This window comes from Bactrocera tryoni, chromosome 4, assembly GCF_016617805.1.
Source record: "Bactrocera tryoni isolate S06 chromosome 4, CSIRO_BtryS06_freeze2, whole genome shotgun sequence".
In the NCBI taxonomy this organism is placed as follows: Eukaryota; Metazoa; Arthropoda; class Insecta; order Diptera; family Tephritidae; genus Bactrocera; species Bactrocera tryoni.
In genome coordinates this window covers 61241127-61258529 of record NC_052502.1, presented here as the reverse complement: position 1 = coordinate 61258529, position 17403 = coordinate 61241127, and the positions used below count along the sequence as shown (strand labels likewise).

General features: G+C 36.3%; 1 protein-coding gene across 1 annotated transcript in view; it reads right to left on the bottom strand.

The window, feature by feature from the left end:
- Positions 1–17403, bottom strand: part of LOC120774640 — a 59777-nt gene that overhangs the window by 5693 nt on the left and 36681 nt on the right. The window contains exon 5 of the mRNA XM_040104364.1: positions 34–2617. Coding sequence (XP_039960298.1) covers positions 34–2617 — 2584 coding nt within the window. The remainder of the gene's footprint in view (positions 1–33; positions 2618–17403) is intronic.

Sequence of the window (17403 nt, the reverse complement as noted above, 5' to 3'; positions counted from 1 at the left end):
TTATTTAAAATTAAATGTTATACTATTTCTTACCTGTTCACATGTTCAGCGGGTGAGGCACGACTTGAGTACTCAGTTCTTCCACGGTCCTTGTCGTAGAATACCAGTGCGCTGGCTGGACCACTAACACTATTGCGAGGCGATGGAGACTCTTTGTCCGAGCCACCACCTCCTCCACCGGCACTGTTACTGCTGCCACGTGATACGTTTCGCTGTTGACCCTGCATTTGTTGTGACGTTATATAGTCATGCAACACTATCTGACGAGTGCTCAGTACTGACGACTGGTCAACGGAATATGGTGAACGCGCATAAGGCGAGCTGCCACCATAGCCCTGCGGCTGTGGTGCTTGTGGCGATGACTGCTGCGGAGGTGGCAACACACCGGGATGGCCAACCACTGGAATTTGCTGTTGTTGTGCTGGACTTTGACGCTGCGAAGTTTTATAATATTCGTATGAACGTTTGCTCTCCATGTGATGTGAAGGCAAGTGAATAGGTGTGCCCTGGGTTATAGAGCCAATTTTATTGTTTGCATCGACACCAGAAGGAGGAGTCTGTCTCAATATACTCTCAAACTTAGGGCTCAGCGTCGCAGGCGAAGGATGTACTATAATTTGTTGGGCACTATTAACTGGCGTACCATGTGTAATGGAACCTTTCGGACCAACCATTATTTGTTGTTGTTGCTGTTGTTGTGATGGTGATGCTGTTGTTGTGTGGGAAGATGGACCATGTATCAGCTGGGGACTTAATTTGGGCGCCATTTTACCACCCCCTTTGCTACTATTACCTACTACTCCCGATGGTAACTGCATGTGGGTCTGGTGCGTGGACAGAGGCGGCTGTTGCGGTGGCGGTTGTCCGCCGCCCGCTTGAGATCGTGCGCTCACGACACCTTGTGTTATGGGACCAGGTACTTGAGGCATGTAGACGGAACCATGTGGTCCCTTACCCACTGTTGCCGGATGTGGATGATATAAATACGTTGGATTTGAAGGGCCTAGATCTGGGCCACGATATATGGATGCCGCGTTGCCGACATGCTTAACAGCACCTGGTGGTGGTTGATGGCGAGGCCCATTATCAGTGCTCAAAGAACTGGTACCGCTGTTCAATGTATGAGGTGATGGACCATCTCGAGCAGGTTTCTTTATTGAGAGGTCAAGAGTCTGAGGTTCTGGTTCGTTGTTCCGAAGTTGTTGAGCACCAACGCTGGACATTGCATATCGAATTGCATCTGGTGGCTGCTGTTGTGTTGAGGATAGAGTCTTTCCAGATTTCACCACCGGTGTTATAGTGGCCTTGATTTCATGTTGATGTAACATACCATGTGGTGGAAGATGTTGGTGAGACAAATGAGAGTTTACAACAGATATTGTTGCTAAATTTTCGGGGTGCATAATGCCACTAGGAGGGCCTTGGCTACCCGGTGGACCCTGCCCAGCATTTGAAGTCGATGCATTTGATTGACGTGCATTCAGACCTATTGGTTGCCCATGAGCTTGCTGCTTTACTATAGCTCCTTCATTACGGAATTCGCCAACTATTGTAACATCATTATTAGAATTGTTATTATTATTATTACTGAGATCTCCCCGACTGCGTATGGGTTCCATAATCGGTTTCACGCTATGCATAGGCGCCGCATTCGGGATTTGTGTAGGCATTTTCACTGGTGGCGGGCCTTTGGTTTTAAGCGACAGCTCGATTACTGAATATAAAACATCTTGCACATTCGCACCAGTTTGTTCGCGTGGAGGCATTCCCATGACCGGCTGTGGTGGTCCGTTCAGTTGAACAGCGTGAATTTGTTGGGCATTTGCTATTGGCGGTGCGAGTCCAACGTTGCCTTGACTACCCAACCCACTGCTATTTAATATTACTTTGGGACTTTGACGGTTCGCTGGCGAATTCTCGTTTTCCTCGTCTGCAGTCTCAGTAGCTGACGAATCATACTCTTCGGATGTCTTCTGCTTTTTTGGAGCTTGTCCCAGTGGTGGTAGCAAACGTTCATCGGCTTTAATCCCAGCAGATGTTATAGTTACGGTTGTAGTATCCGCCGCATTAGTGGCAACACTAGCTGCAGTCGGCGTCTGTGGCTTTTGTACATCCTTTGTCATCGAGTTATGTCGTTGTGATTCTGGGCTCTCCACAGAAGCAGTATCACTTCCACCAACTTCCCGTTCATCGCACGACGAAGTACTTACATCAGATTCATCACCATCCATTCGACGGTCTTCGTCTGTAAGGTTTATTTGCGGATCAAGATCCAATTTACGCCGTATACGCATTAGACAAGCCGAACAACAACGTGTTGCCTGCGGTGGTATTTGGAACTCTTGAAAGATGGGATCTCGTATATCGGACGCCAAATCGAACAAACGTGCCGGAATGTTGTGTAGACGTTTAGCGCGATCTTTCGGATTCGGACACGTCGGAATGGGGCAATTCGTATAACGATTACGTACCGATTTACATTGACACGAGTTACAGACTCGCGCTCCCACCGGTATTGTGTCATCTGGAATGCCATACTGTTGGCCGCGACCCTTTTTAAGAGGACGTGTACGAGGACAAGCCTCTGCCTTGCAAACGAAGCATGTAGCCAATTTATCTGCATAAAGAGAAAAAACAGTTATTAGTAATGATAACGAAGCTTGTAAATACAAAAAAGTCAATGCGAGTTCGAAATAAGAGAAACTAATATATTTTATTATCTTTATGGTAAGAATAAGAAAATATGGCGACATCAATCAATCGTCTTAAACCTGAATTTCATGGTTTGTGCAATTATTTTGTTGTCAACTCAAAAAAAAAAAATTAAACTGAAAACTATGACGTGACTTGTAAGTAATTATGGACTTTAAAAGTGAATAATAATTAATATATAGTACATATTTATGTGCAAAAAATTTTGTAAGAAGTAAGAAATACACAATTCATTAAATATTTCACTATTACATTTACGTATATATACATATGTATATACATACATATAGTAAAAAGAAACAAAAGAAAATATGAGTAAATAATGGAACAACTCGAAGAGCCGCATTTAGAGCAAAATGAAAACAAAAGAAACTTATGTGAACAGCGCAAACAAGCGAAGATATTAAAAATTTTAAGTTAATTAATTGCATGCCCACCACCTTCATTCTCCTCATTAGCAGTAATATGTTAAGGGCAACAAACAGATGCTCTGCAAAACCAGCCTGAGTTTGCAAAAGCACTTATGCAAAGGTACCAAAAACCAAGGCAAGTAGACATGAAGACTTTTGGATGTAAATTGATATACATAAAGATATTGTTCATGAGAATAAATATGACCTGACGAATTTCACTACGTGAAAGTTTTACTATTATACTTCTTCCGATTTTTTTTTGTGAATTAGAAGTCGCTAATATGTTAGACTCGCTGCAAGACGGAGGCAAACTATTGCTTTTCAGTAATCCACTCCGTATACAATTTAATTAAAATCTCAAATTGAGTTCAGTTGCACAATTTTTTCGTAAATTTGTAAAACATTTTCAGCGTCAATGTGTCAATTATTTTTTTCAAGAGTTTTATTGTTCCCATTATAGTTATTACTTAAAAATTTTTAATTCTAAACAAACATAACTAATTGAAATATTTTTCTTCCAATTAACTATATCAAAGAAACATAAATATTCGTACCCGTATGTACTTTTGCCGACAATTTGTCTTCAATGGATATCAAGGAGACTTTAGTAAATAATGACTGCCCTTAGGGACTTTATGGTTTGTAAACCTTTAAGGAATTAAATGGAATTACTTTTCGACTTAAAAATAAAAATAAGCAAAATACCAAAGTTATTTAGAGACATAATGGGTTGTCAAAAAAGTCTTGCGGTATTTTTATTGATTTTTTTTTTATTGAAATTGAAATGAATTTTTGATGACTCATGCCCAGCTCTTGACCGATGCTACGGCTGCTACTATGCCGGTCTCTTTCGACCAATTCAGCGATTTTATCGCAATTTTCGACGACAGGCCTTCCGTAGGGTGACGCATCTTCGACCACCTCTACACCAGAACGAAAACGTTGAAACCATCGTTGTACGGTGGAAATGGAAACTGTATCGGGTCCATAAACTGCACAAATTTTATTGGCGGCTTGAGATGCATTTTTGCCTTTATCGTATTAGTACTGTAAAATATGCCGTATTTTCTCTTTATTTTGCTCCATGTTTGCGAAGCAATAACTCACGAACGACTTAAAAGAAACGACAATCAATCAAACAATCAAATAGCGCGTGAAATGAGCTTTCCAAAAAGGTATAGCATGACCCGATGAGACGAACAAAACTAGAACTACGCGCTAATATGTATATATGCAACAAGATTCATAGAAACAGGCAGAGTAATTAAAGTTCGTCACAAAGTTTGTAACAGTCTGAAGGAAAAGTCGGAGATCTTATAAAATATACATAAATGTAAATAAATGATCAGTTCGTACGTCTATCTGTTTATACGCGAACTAGCCCCTCATTTTTAGAAATATGGATCTGAAATAAGACTATGGCATTTGCAAATACTTTATGAAATCAAGCATGAAACCGTATGTTGGCACACACAAAATCTAAATCTTTGACAAGAACGAATTAAAATTATTTAACGCTGTCCTATCCTCTCTAATCTGAAATGCATTATTAAATTTTTAATACACCCAACGCTCACATTTGTCAATTTGCCAAAACATAGAAGCTGTAAATAATCATTGTTACTTTATAACCAACCATCACTGATCTCTCATACTCACTCACACTTTCGGCTCATTTCCGTACGCTCAATGCTTATGCAAAAATAGAAGAAAAATCCGACCACTTTAGCTTTGTTTGGCGGGTGTGTGCATTCACCCAAGTGCCAGTTAATTTGCTAATTTGGTGGTTAAATTTTAATAAGCCAACGCAAAAAAGATATAGATGAGGCAGTGTATATTCTCTCGCATATTCATTCATACACAACAGAGAGAAATACAACTGAACCGACAATACTATTGCGAAGTTGAGTGTTGAAAGGTTTTTCCTTTTAAATTCTTCTTCGTCTTTTTATGAGTTCGTAAAATTTTTGTTTTTGCTTTGGACTCACTATGATAGCAGCAAATTATGTACAATTATTTTAATGAAATGTAAAGAAGAGTATGTGGAGCAGTAGCAGACAAGCGTCAAGCGGCAGTGCGTCATTGGGGTGGGGTATTGATGGCGAAGGGGTGAAAATTTTAATTGCATTTAAGAGAAATGCTGATTGCGTTTATTCATTGTGAGGGCGTTGATTTTTAATAATAAATGAGCGGCGGAAAGGATACTAAAGTGACACTAAATGTTTGGGTGAGGGAGGAGTTGAATGAAGAATGAGCACAAACACAGTTGAGTCACCATGAAATGTGTTTAACGGGTAGTTAAATTTGGTCTCTAATGCGAACAGCTCTGCTAATTTTTTAACGTTTTGCATGGTTGCTTAAATAAAAAGAAATTTTATATATGTAAGTACATATGTACATATGTATGTATGTATAATAGGCACATATATAAATCAATAAAAAATGAATAAAATACTTAAAACCAATGTTCATGTGCATATATTTTCGTCCGATTATACAAATTTATATTGTCGGTAATAATATGAAATTATTTTTTTGTTTTATTTACAAAATATCCTTTGAGTACTAGTGCTGCCAGCAAATTTTGCAATAAATTATTTTTATTCCCATAATTTTTCCAAATTGATTCAATCTTGTAAGTGAATATATGCAATATTTATGTTCTCATAATACATATGTTTGTATGTATGTATGTGTGAAGCACAGACACATTATGGTAATATGATTAAATATTATTTTTTTATTAAATAATTTTTTGTAAACTCGTACAAAAACTGCTGATTGCTATTTAATTAATTTTATATTTTTTACAAAAAATTAAAATGGCAAGCTAATTACAAAATTATTCAAACCCAAGCAAGAAAATATATGCAAACAAATGCAAGCGCTGATAAACCAGATATGTACATATGTACATATATACGAGTATATTTAATTTGACCAATGTATGGTTTGGCAATGTATTTTCGAGATATTCATCTTATTACCCTTGGTTCAGAAATGGTTGCTGCATTAAAAATTCAGTTGGCATACAATACCCCAAAATCAAACTCTTTACCTATGCACCAGCTTTACCTACATATGTATGTACATGCATCCCACTTCCCTACATTTACTCGTCCATCTACCCATAAGTACATTGGCCATCAATCATGCATTGGTTGGCATTTGTACAATTATCAATGAATTGATTGCATGTTGGGTATTAAATGCTGATATCGGCATAATTGTTTATTCGTATAAATTTACAAATATTAGCTCATGTGTAATTAATTCGCATTAATGGAAAATTGTGTTAATTAAATGTTGTTTAATCGTATTATAGAAAAAATATATTTAAATATGTAAAAAAGTAAACAGAAGCCCATGAACGTATATACATACATATGTAGTTTCATACATATGTATATCAATTCCCGTAAAAATACTGATACATTAATACATACAGATGATGGCGCGCATGATAAAAATGATATTAAAACTGCCCAAACGTTCATCGAAATTGTCCATCGAGCTGCCACCAACCATCGCACACCTCACTTATCTCTCTGCGCATAAATTCATCAATGCCGTCAACGTCACCGCTTACGCCGCACAATTGTAATTAATTACTCGATTTTATTTTAATTCATTACAATATCGCTCTTCGACGTTTTTGTGCGCTTTATTTTATCATCGTTTTGTTTCATGATATTGATGCTTATACACACTTACACGACCAGTAACAGTTCCAGCTGCACCAGTCGCATTACTAGTTTCTGCCGCAGAGAATAAACATACTAACTATAATATGTTACATTACATTTAAGCTGGAAATATAATTTTATTTTTCTAAGCCACTTCAAATTTTGCTGCAACTACACTCTAGTAAATTAGTGAAAGCTTAGTTGAAAGTGAGTAGTTGCCACACAAGACTTCTAGATTAATGGGACTAGTTGAGACGGGGAATGAACTAGTAGTTTGCTTATAAAAAATGAAAACTTCGCAATTTTGTCTGCCAGGTTCTTGAGAACGCGGGTGTGTCGTTCATTCGCTGACTTCGCTTTGTACGTCAGTATCGAAAAACGGGATTCCGTTGCTGTCAATTGTGATTGTTGGTGTCAATGCAAGTACTCTCACCAATCGGATTGTCGCTGGCGCTCTTTTATCATACTATTTGTTTTTGGTAATAAAAGAATATGGAATTGTGCGGCAGCGATTGCGACACCTTAATGCAACGAGTGGAAAATATCAATTCGAATTATTTACACTTTGCTACATATTTGTATTCGATTTTATATGGGTTTTAACTGTCACTGTTTGCCAGCAAACGGGCGGCAAGCAAAGCGATAGCGGTTGGTTTCTTTAACGATTGAAATGTGAGTTGGAATTAATTGGATAGATTTGGGAACGTTCATATATATGTACATATGTATAGGGTATGTCCGGAAAGTAATAGGACTAATTTTCTTCCACCGAGACTGTACTTCGGAGCGTGCGCGCACCGACTTGATTCGGTAGAGGGCGTTCCTAGCTAAAAAACGAGCGGTTGGTCAGTTGACTCCGTGCACCTGGAGAGTCAGAACAAACATTTTCACACGACGTGTTTCTGCGATAAAATTCTGTGCAAAACTCGGTAAATCTACAACAGAGACGTTTGATATGATCAAGCAGGCTTACAAAGATGTTATTTTAGCAAGAAGTCGTGTGTTTCAATGGCACCAGGCCTTTTTGGAGGGTCGGGCGTCTTCTCACCCAAAAAAGAGAGGAATGAACAAATCCAAAGTGAAAACGATGCTCATTGTCTTTTTTAACATCAAAGGCGTTTTCCACCAAAAATTTGTTCCTCCTGGACAAACCGTCACCCAAGTTTTTCGTGGAAGTCCTCAAGAGACTCAAACGAAGCCGATCGGAAGTTGCACCACGACAACGCCCCGGCTCACATTGCCTTTCTTGTGAATAGCTACATATAGAAATGGGAGTCAGAATTAATTGCACCAATTTCACCTAACTTCATGTAAATCGAATGCAAAACGTTAAAGTTACAGCTATTTCAATCAAATAAGACTATGCAATCATTCTATTTTTACAAAGAGCAAATATAAAATTTTGTGTTAGACTTGAAACAAAAAAACAAGTATGGAAGCATTAAGTTCAGGTGCCAATAACCAGAGGATCGGAATCTTAGCATTTTAAAAATACATATATACATATGTATATGTATATTATACATGGCTCATACACTGACCGACAAACTCGGCATAAGATTTGTTAGAAAAACGAAAACTATTACATGGAGTAAATGGGAGTAGGGGCAGTATCGACCCGTTTTTATCTATGAACTTTTATCATGCCACATACTAAAAAACTAAAAAAAACTTTCATTAAGGTACCTCACATGCAACGAACAAGCATATGGAACGAAGTCAGCGGGATGTTCGAAAATCCTGGTAAGAGTTATATGGGGGCTAAGTCAAGTTTTCGCCCAATTGTTTCTATTTTAGGAACAAAGATTTAATATTATGAGTAAAAAATTTTCTGTAATTTTCATTTGGATAACTCAAATATTGGCCTATATAGGCGGTACAGTCACTTGGAAGTTCGAGATTTTTAAATTAGGTATATTCGGGCTCAGCGAAGTATAAACCCGATTCAATCTATTTTTGATACACAGAATTACTATAGTATAACAGGATTCTCCATGAATTTTAATTGTATATCTCACACATTGACCGCTGTTTTCGATTAAAGGTCAACTATAGATACTTGTGTCCACATATTCGGTACCTAGGGACTTGAACAGTTTTGGCTGGACTTGGCCAGAATGCTACGTACTAAATTTAGTCGAAATCGGTCGGTCGGGTCCCGAGATATGGAATTCCACCAAAAAGTGGGCGGTGCCACGCCCATTGTCTAATTTTCACACCGGCTTTCATAAAGCCCTCTTATACCATCTTGGAGGTAAAATTTAATGTCTCTGGCGTGTTTAGTTATTGAGTTATTGCGCTTTTAGTAGTTTTAAACAGTACCGTTATATGGGGAGTGAACGGGCTTATCCTCTAATTTCATCCATTTTCACACCTTCAGTAGTAGTTCTCATAATATTCGAGTTTAACAAATTTGGTTGTTGTAGCTGTAGTGGTTTATGTGATATATACAATAGACATACAAGTATTAGAGAGCGAAGCCGCAGCCATTTTTTCAAAATTTGTTGCACAAAGGTGTCTCTTGCTGCTGCAATCCCTTGTGCAGTTTATAGGTTTTCGGTTCGTGACAGCGGTCCTATTACGCCAATCGTCCCATTTTTACTAAGTTGCAGGTTGCACGGGCGGACAGACAGACAGCTACCAGGATTCTAACTTTTCTCGTCATCCTAATCATTTATATAAATACAGGTTGCAAGAGTATAAAAATTCACTGAGAAACGCAAATTTATGCAAAAAGTTAATGGTGATTATTGTATGAGTCATACTTAAGATAATACGTGACTTAAACTATATAAAAATGGTCGTGGGGACTCAAATGACGACCAGAGAACTGCAACGAGTAATAAATTGTTGTTCATAATCGAGTATTGATCCGTTACTCTGTCTGATTCTGTCAGTTCAATTCATGTACACGAATCGAACGGTTTGTCTTCAAATCAGCGATAGAGAACAACTTTGAATCACTTGCGATCAGCTTATACATGATTTGTTTATGAACGTTCGCATTAGCAGAAAATACCCGTAAATGATTCATAATCATATTTCAATGATTGAATTGATCGACATCGTTCGGTTTGTATATCATCACCTACACACTGAATTACTCGTCAACTTCTGTTCTATTTCAAATACATATGGAAGTATATACATACTTTTGGCCACACATGATTCAAATAAATCCAGAAAGAATGGATTGTTCATGTTGCATCAAATCAGTTGACGCTGGCGGGTACTCGAATTGATCAACAATGTTGTCTATGATGAATTGAATAGATTTGATTGTGTTTTTGGCACGACTGTTTGTTCTGATTTAATCATACTCGTTGCGAATGAATTTAATGAAGAAGCTTTTTATTTCCAATGTAAACCTAAATCATTTTTCTTTATATGGGACTTTTGGATCTTTTGCTCCTATCTTCAAAGCAAATAAATTAACATAAAGTGACATTCTATTACAAAGTTTTCTCTCTAAAAAAAATATTAATCAATTGTGTTGTATTCATATGATACACTATGTGGTATGTGCAACATAACGAACACCCTAATACATACACATATAGTATGCATGCAAATACAGGCGGGGGCAAATGCATGTCAATTGTGAAGGCTAGTATAAATGAGGATGCACACCAATAGATAGATACATACATATGTACATATGATTGCGCCAATTGATTTTGTATACATCACTCAACAGCAAATCTACAATATTTGATTGACTGCAGATCAGATGGACAAACATTTACAGCAAATAGCACATAAATAAACAAACATGAATGTGGAATGCACTATAATATGCGTACAAACACTTAAACATACATATGTAAGCACACAAAATATGAAATGTAAATCCATATTTACACTCATACATACTTATACTCGTACATATGTAAGTAATTATGGGCATAGGGAAAGTGTTTTATCACTTAAAGGAGGCTAATTTAATTTCACGCGTTCGAACACACATAACCGGACTTACATACCCAAAAATATGTACATGGATAAGCACATACATTTAATTATATGCTTGTGATTGCGTTAAATAATCGGCTTTCGTTGGTTATACAAATGTGGCAAAATATTAGTGAGGTTATATTAGCTGTGCTCGATATGAAGCCTCCAATTTAGCTAAAAAAATTTAACTTTTAATTGGCATTATTATAATTAATTGTATGTATCATTATACATATATCAACGGAAAACTACCTGCTTGAATTTAAAATAAATATAACTTATTGATGTAATATGTGTCAGATAAGATATATTTGTATATTTTTATAATGAACAAGAAAAAACGTTAACTTCGGCTGCACCGAAGCTAATATACCCTTCACAGAATACATTGGTGCCTTAGAAAATAATTTATACCAAATTTCGTAAATACATCTTGTCAAATGTGAAAGTTTTCCATACAAGAACTTGATTCCGATCGTTCAGTTTATTAGGCAGCTATATGTTATAGTGGTCCGATCTGACCCATTTCTTCGGAGATTACATTGTTGCCTTAGAAAATAATCTGTACCAAATTTGGTGAAGATACATTGTCAAATGTTAAAGTTTTCCATACAAGAACTTGATTCCGATCGTTCAGTTTGTATGGTAGCTATATGCTATAGTTAACCGATCTGACCCATTTCTTCGGAGATTAAATTGTTGCCTTAAAAAATAATCTGTACCAAATTTGGTGAAGATACATTGTCAAATGTTAAAGTTTTCCATACAAGAACTTGATTCCGATCGTTCAGTTTATATGGCAGCTATATGTTATAGTGGTCCGATATCGGGCGTTCCGACAAATGAGCAGCTTCTTGAAGAGAAAATGACGTTTGCAAAATTTCAAAAGGATATCTTAAAAACTGAGGGACTAGTTCGTATATATACAGACAGACGGATAGACGGACAGACAGACAGACGGACATGGCTAAATCGACTCAGCTCAACATACTGATCATTTATATATCGTCACCTGAAATGCAAAATAACGTATCATCAAAAAATTCGAAATTGAGTGTCTTATTGATTACGCTTCCCTACTTCAAATTGCATCCATAATATTACATATGTTCAACATTTTCAAGATCTGCACTGAGATATAAACCAGTTTTAACCAATATTAAAATTTTTTTTCACTCATGTTCCATTTTATTTCGTGTTTTATTCACACCATTGTAAATTTCCGAAAATGTTGTTACGTTATTTTGCATTTCAGGTGACGATATATACTTTATAGGGTCTCCGACGCTTCCTTCTGGGTGTTACAAACTTCGTGACAAACTTAATATACCCTGTTCAGGGTATAAAAATATTGTTGTGGTACTTAAACTTCTGTGGCATTCGATAAAAGTTTACTAAACCAATTTTTGGCACCTTCGTGTGTCCACTTTTATTGTCATCACAATTTTGATGAAAATTATGCTAATTACAAGAATATTCGACTTATTAAAAAGTCAATTGTCAATCAACATTATAGTATTCAATGTAAAATGACCGTAATCAGAGGACTGCGAAGTCGCATCATTATAAATTCACAAATAGGCAATGAAGTAAGTGGAAGATAAATTATTTAAAAGGTACTCAATACCAAACAGCGCACCAAAGTATGTTTATTTACTTTACTGGCAACAGACAGTACAAAAAAATTATCTGACCAATATTTTCGATTAACTTTTCCTTAGGAACTAAGGCACGCCCGAGAGACAGCTACACAAGAAACTCGCGGTAAATGTTCTAGCTTTGCATCCCGTACTTCGTCTACCTTCCTACTGTGTTTTGACTCGCATCGCATTGTTTATATTGGATGCGGCCGGTGTTATTTTCATCAATCAAATTCAATCGAAATATCGTCAACTAAAGTCGCAGTTGCAGTCTTTTACTTTCTACTGATTTTATTAATAATTCAATCAGCGAAAATCGTAGCACGCCAAGCGATATCAGTCGGCTGAAGCGTGAGTATAAAGAAAATATGACTTTCGTTTACTTTATATTGTACTTCGAATTAAAATGTGGGTGAGGTTACAGTGGCAAACTAGACCGCCTACTACCTGGGTGCCTGTCCCTTAACTTTGTGTGTTTTATATGTTTCTCTCATTTTTCGACTCTCTTCCTTGATGGCAACGCAGCAGCGCTTCATATTTACACAAGGGAAAAAATTATATAATTCCATTAGTGCGATTTCTTTTTCATCGACAAGGAGTAAATATTAAGTACGCAGCGCCGCGCAAATAATCACCCCGCTGCTACGCGCTCCAAACCAGTGGAGAGTTCCGAATAAAAACACCGTAGAAATAAAAAATAAAAGAATTTATGTTTTTGATCTACTTGAAAGAGCTTCGGCCGCCATAGTAGCATCGTAGTCTGCTTCATTTCATCGGCGGCAAACATTTTTATTTCGATGATTTCTGAATTTCGTCTTTTTTTACATATTTTATGTCGTTCTTTCAAAGTTTTGTGCGCACAAGTGCAAGAAAAACCGCAAATAATTTGTATCGACATAACCACACAAACGTAAACTTAAACTTTTTGAAAATGCTTCAGAAATATTGATAATTGACATGGAAAACTTATCTCACGTTCCGAAATAGAAAAGGCTACTTTAAGGTTTCATACACACTTCACATATTTAGATCAAATTTGCCAGCAGCAACCATTTATAACAAGCAATTAAAAAAATAGTAAAAATTAAAATTATAGAATAATGAATATTCAAAAGGCATGAGATATCAAATTAACCACCCACTATAATTTCCGGTACGAAATTTAATAGCATATGAAATATGAAATCACAAAGCAAAACTGGCTTCTAAATATTTTCGCAAAAGAAATCACATCAAAATCACATTTCACATTTACAGTGCAAATCAGAACTAATAAGTTAACCGACTACACCTAATCAAATGCAACTAAGTAAGCTTCCCTGCAGGGTTGCTTTTTAATATTTATAGTAACAGCTTATCCTATGTTTGATGCTTGTGCAGTATATGTGTTCCTTTCAACCACACCACCAATTAATTTCTCTAACTTTTGCATAAACAACACTAATTAGCACCGTTGGGAATTGTGCAGTTTAAAAGAGTCTCAGTTAGTGGATGCATGCGTAAACGATGCAGGGGGTGAGGAGTGAGTTTGTTGGATTGTTAAATAGCGCACACCAAGCCAAGCACGTGCAAAACGTAAACTTTGATTAGTCCAAGGACAAACCGTACTAACACCACGATCGTTGCCGTAAAATTTTAAGGGAGTAAATTTCAATAAAAAATATACAAAATATTAAAACAAAAAGATTTGAAAACAATATTGCTGACATTTATTTAATAACTATTTAATTATGTGGCAATGAGTTATAATTACAAAATCTAATAACTTCAAATACAAGTTATCTTTTTTTGGGGATTAACGAATATTGTATACTCTTCGAATTTTTGTGGGTGAAAAGTGGTGAAAGATTGTCAGGTGTTGAAAGATCTTCTAATTAAGCAAGAAACCCCGTGAACTTACATTGCGCCGCAGCTATTATATCTTTCACAAATACAAAAGATACCATACAAGAACTTGAATTTGATCGGTCAGTTTGTATATCAGCTATGTATATGCTATAGTGGTCTCATCTGAACTATTTCGGAGATAATACCGTTGCTTTGCACAACAATCGATGTCATTCATCATATCGTCAAATAAAAAAAGTTTTCCCTACAAGGACTTAATCTCGTTCGTTCAGTTCTTTGCCAAGTGGTCCGATATCGGCGTTTACGACAAATGTTTAGCTTCTTTGTGAGAAAAGGCCATGCAAAAAATTTTCAGATCAATAACTCACGTTCGCTTAAGGACGGACGGACAAGGCCAAACCGACTCAGCACGTCATGCAATCATTTATATTCAGACATATTCATATATTTTATACGGCCTCCGACGCCTCCTTCTGGGTGTTGAAAATCCTTATATTAGGTATAGGGGGCTGAAGATGCATTTACCCGTTTTGATTCACTTCAGGCACAAGCTTCACTAAGACAACCCACATATCAATATGTGAAATATTTATAGGAGGTATGTATATAGAGGCTAGGAGTAGTTTTGGCCCGATTTTATTCCTTTTTGACTCAAGGTCACACTATTATCATGAAAAAATGCTCTATGTTTCATTAATACATCTCAGAACTTAATTCCTAAGTTTTAAGTAACCTAGCAGTGCTTATACTGATGTCGACGTATACGGTAACGTCATCCTTAATAGTTTTATATACATATATAATATGTATTATCCCGAATTGTTTTAAGTGGTAAAAACACATGTTACACGAACCAAAGTAGTTTTTTTATTCAACTAAAGTCCAAAATAGAGCAACTAATTTGTACACAATATTTGCCAATGAAACAGACTTTTTAACTATATGATTGAAGCTAGCGGTTTTACCGAATTGTTACAGTCAATGTTCTTGCTGCTTTCGTTGAGCCGCGATAATCAAAAGGGTGTGCAATTTTAATTGGCCAATTTAATTACCAGTGTAAGCAATATGGCGCAGCAAAATGCCACCAAAAGCGAACTAAGGAGGAGAGCAACAATAAAACGACAGAGAAGAGTACAACAACGAGCAGGAGTTGAGAAATATGTATGTATGTAGTTAAATTCGCCCATATCCAGTACGCGTGTAGCAAGCAAGAGCAAGCCACGCAGCCACATGTTGACTTGGTAAAAATGTGCACCAACACAATTTCGCCAGCTTCGCGCTACAACGGGGCGACCGACTATGGATAAAGGTGCACTCTCGCGTGGAGTTTGTAATTAGTTGAGTATGAAACGAAATGCGTTGGTTAGTTTGGGTGTATAGGAGTTGAGGGAGGAGGTGCTGGTAGTTGCGAGATGTTGATTGTAGCGATCCCACACTACTGCAACAAAGCTTGCTTTGCTAGCATTTGCTTACTAAGTAAAATTACAAATATTTTCACAAAGATTAATGGAATGTACTAATGTTTAAACAGGCAAACATGCAGTGGGGCGTCCTATAAGACTAGTGACAGACACAGCTGGAAAAATTGTGTCAGCGCGTAGAACAAAAATTCGATAATTTCTTAAGGGAAGTGAAGAAATTATATAAACAACTGTATGCGAGTAAGCATACATGTAATTGATTAACTATAGTTCATACAACTCGCACTGAGATATCGGTCTGAAAATTTGCACACGTCTATTACTCCCCAAAAAACTGCTGAATTGTCGGAATTGACGATGTCGGACAACTATAGCATATTGCTGCCATACAAACTGAACGATCAATCAATCAGGTGCTTGTATGGAAAGCTTTTTAATTTAAGGGTATATCTACAAAAAAAAAAAATTGTATGGATTATTGTCTAAAACAATATATGAAGGAATTGTACAGATCGGATCACTATACCATATAACTCCCATAAAAATTAAACGACCAAGACCTTGTGAGGAGTTTTTTATATTTGTGAAGAATATTACAGCTTCGGTGCAACCAATGTTAATGTTTTTTCATTACATTTGTACATATTTAAAGTAATAGTAAGCTTTTGACTTTATGCTTCTCCTCCTATATCCTTTTAATAAGCCTAGTGAAGGTCAATTAATTGCTAACGCAACTAATGTGTATTGGTGAACCCATCAGCAGTTTCTTGTAGGGATGCATCTCGAACCTCATACATACATACATATGAAATAGCGTTGCGGGCTATGCTACGTAATATGCGAGCATATCGTACGTTATACATTTGTTGGCTTTACTGTAATATTTTAATTGCTTAACTTATTTGAGATTTGATTGAGCGTAAGCATAGAGTTTGCATTCATATCAAATATGCGCTGGAGTACAAAACATATAGACAAACGTACGTATTTGAATGCTACACACAAGGGGGAAGTTAAGATATCCTTTGGTTTGTGAAAAGCGTTCTTGTGATTGTAATTAAACTAAAAAAGTTTACTCTCTAGCTGTGTGCAAGAGCAGAGATACATATCTACATATGTAAGTACATACATATACGTTTATGGTGTTTATAGCTAGTTAAAATTAATCAATAATTGTTTGAAGATCATACCGTTTTTATGACGACCTTTAGGTTATATGTCAGTGAGAACTAATTAATATTAGCATAAAATAAGTATAATTGGATGTTAGTTGAAAAGGGGTTCGAATACAAATCGTTCTTAGTGTAGCTGGCTTCGTTTCGCCAAGCGTTGGAGAAAAGCGAATCGAGATGCTCAAACAACCGGGCAGTTCTTGTAGTCCAACCATGTATAATTAGTAATTTTTTTTTTTTGTATTAAAAACATTGCAATAACCCTTTATTTTATTTTATCTATAAATGACTATAATGGGTTTTAAGTCTTAAGTTTAAAAATTAAGAAACAAGAAATGTGTATTATCATTTGTCATTTGAACTATTGACAATACTAAAATTGATCTAAAATATGCAAAAAAAATTTGGTAGCATTGAAGATAGCGGCTATATGGCTTTAATTAGCAATGCACAAGCGAGCAGAGAAATGATGAATAGAAAACACCTATTCTCACCTAATTTATAATAAAGAATATTTATACCATAAAGAACCAGCAATGTAGAAATACTACACAATT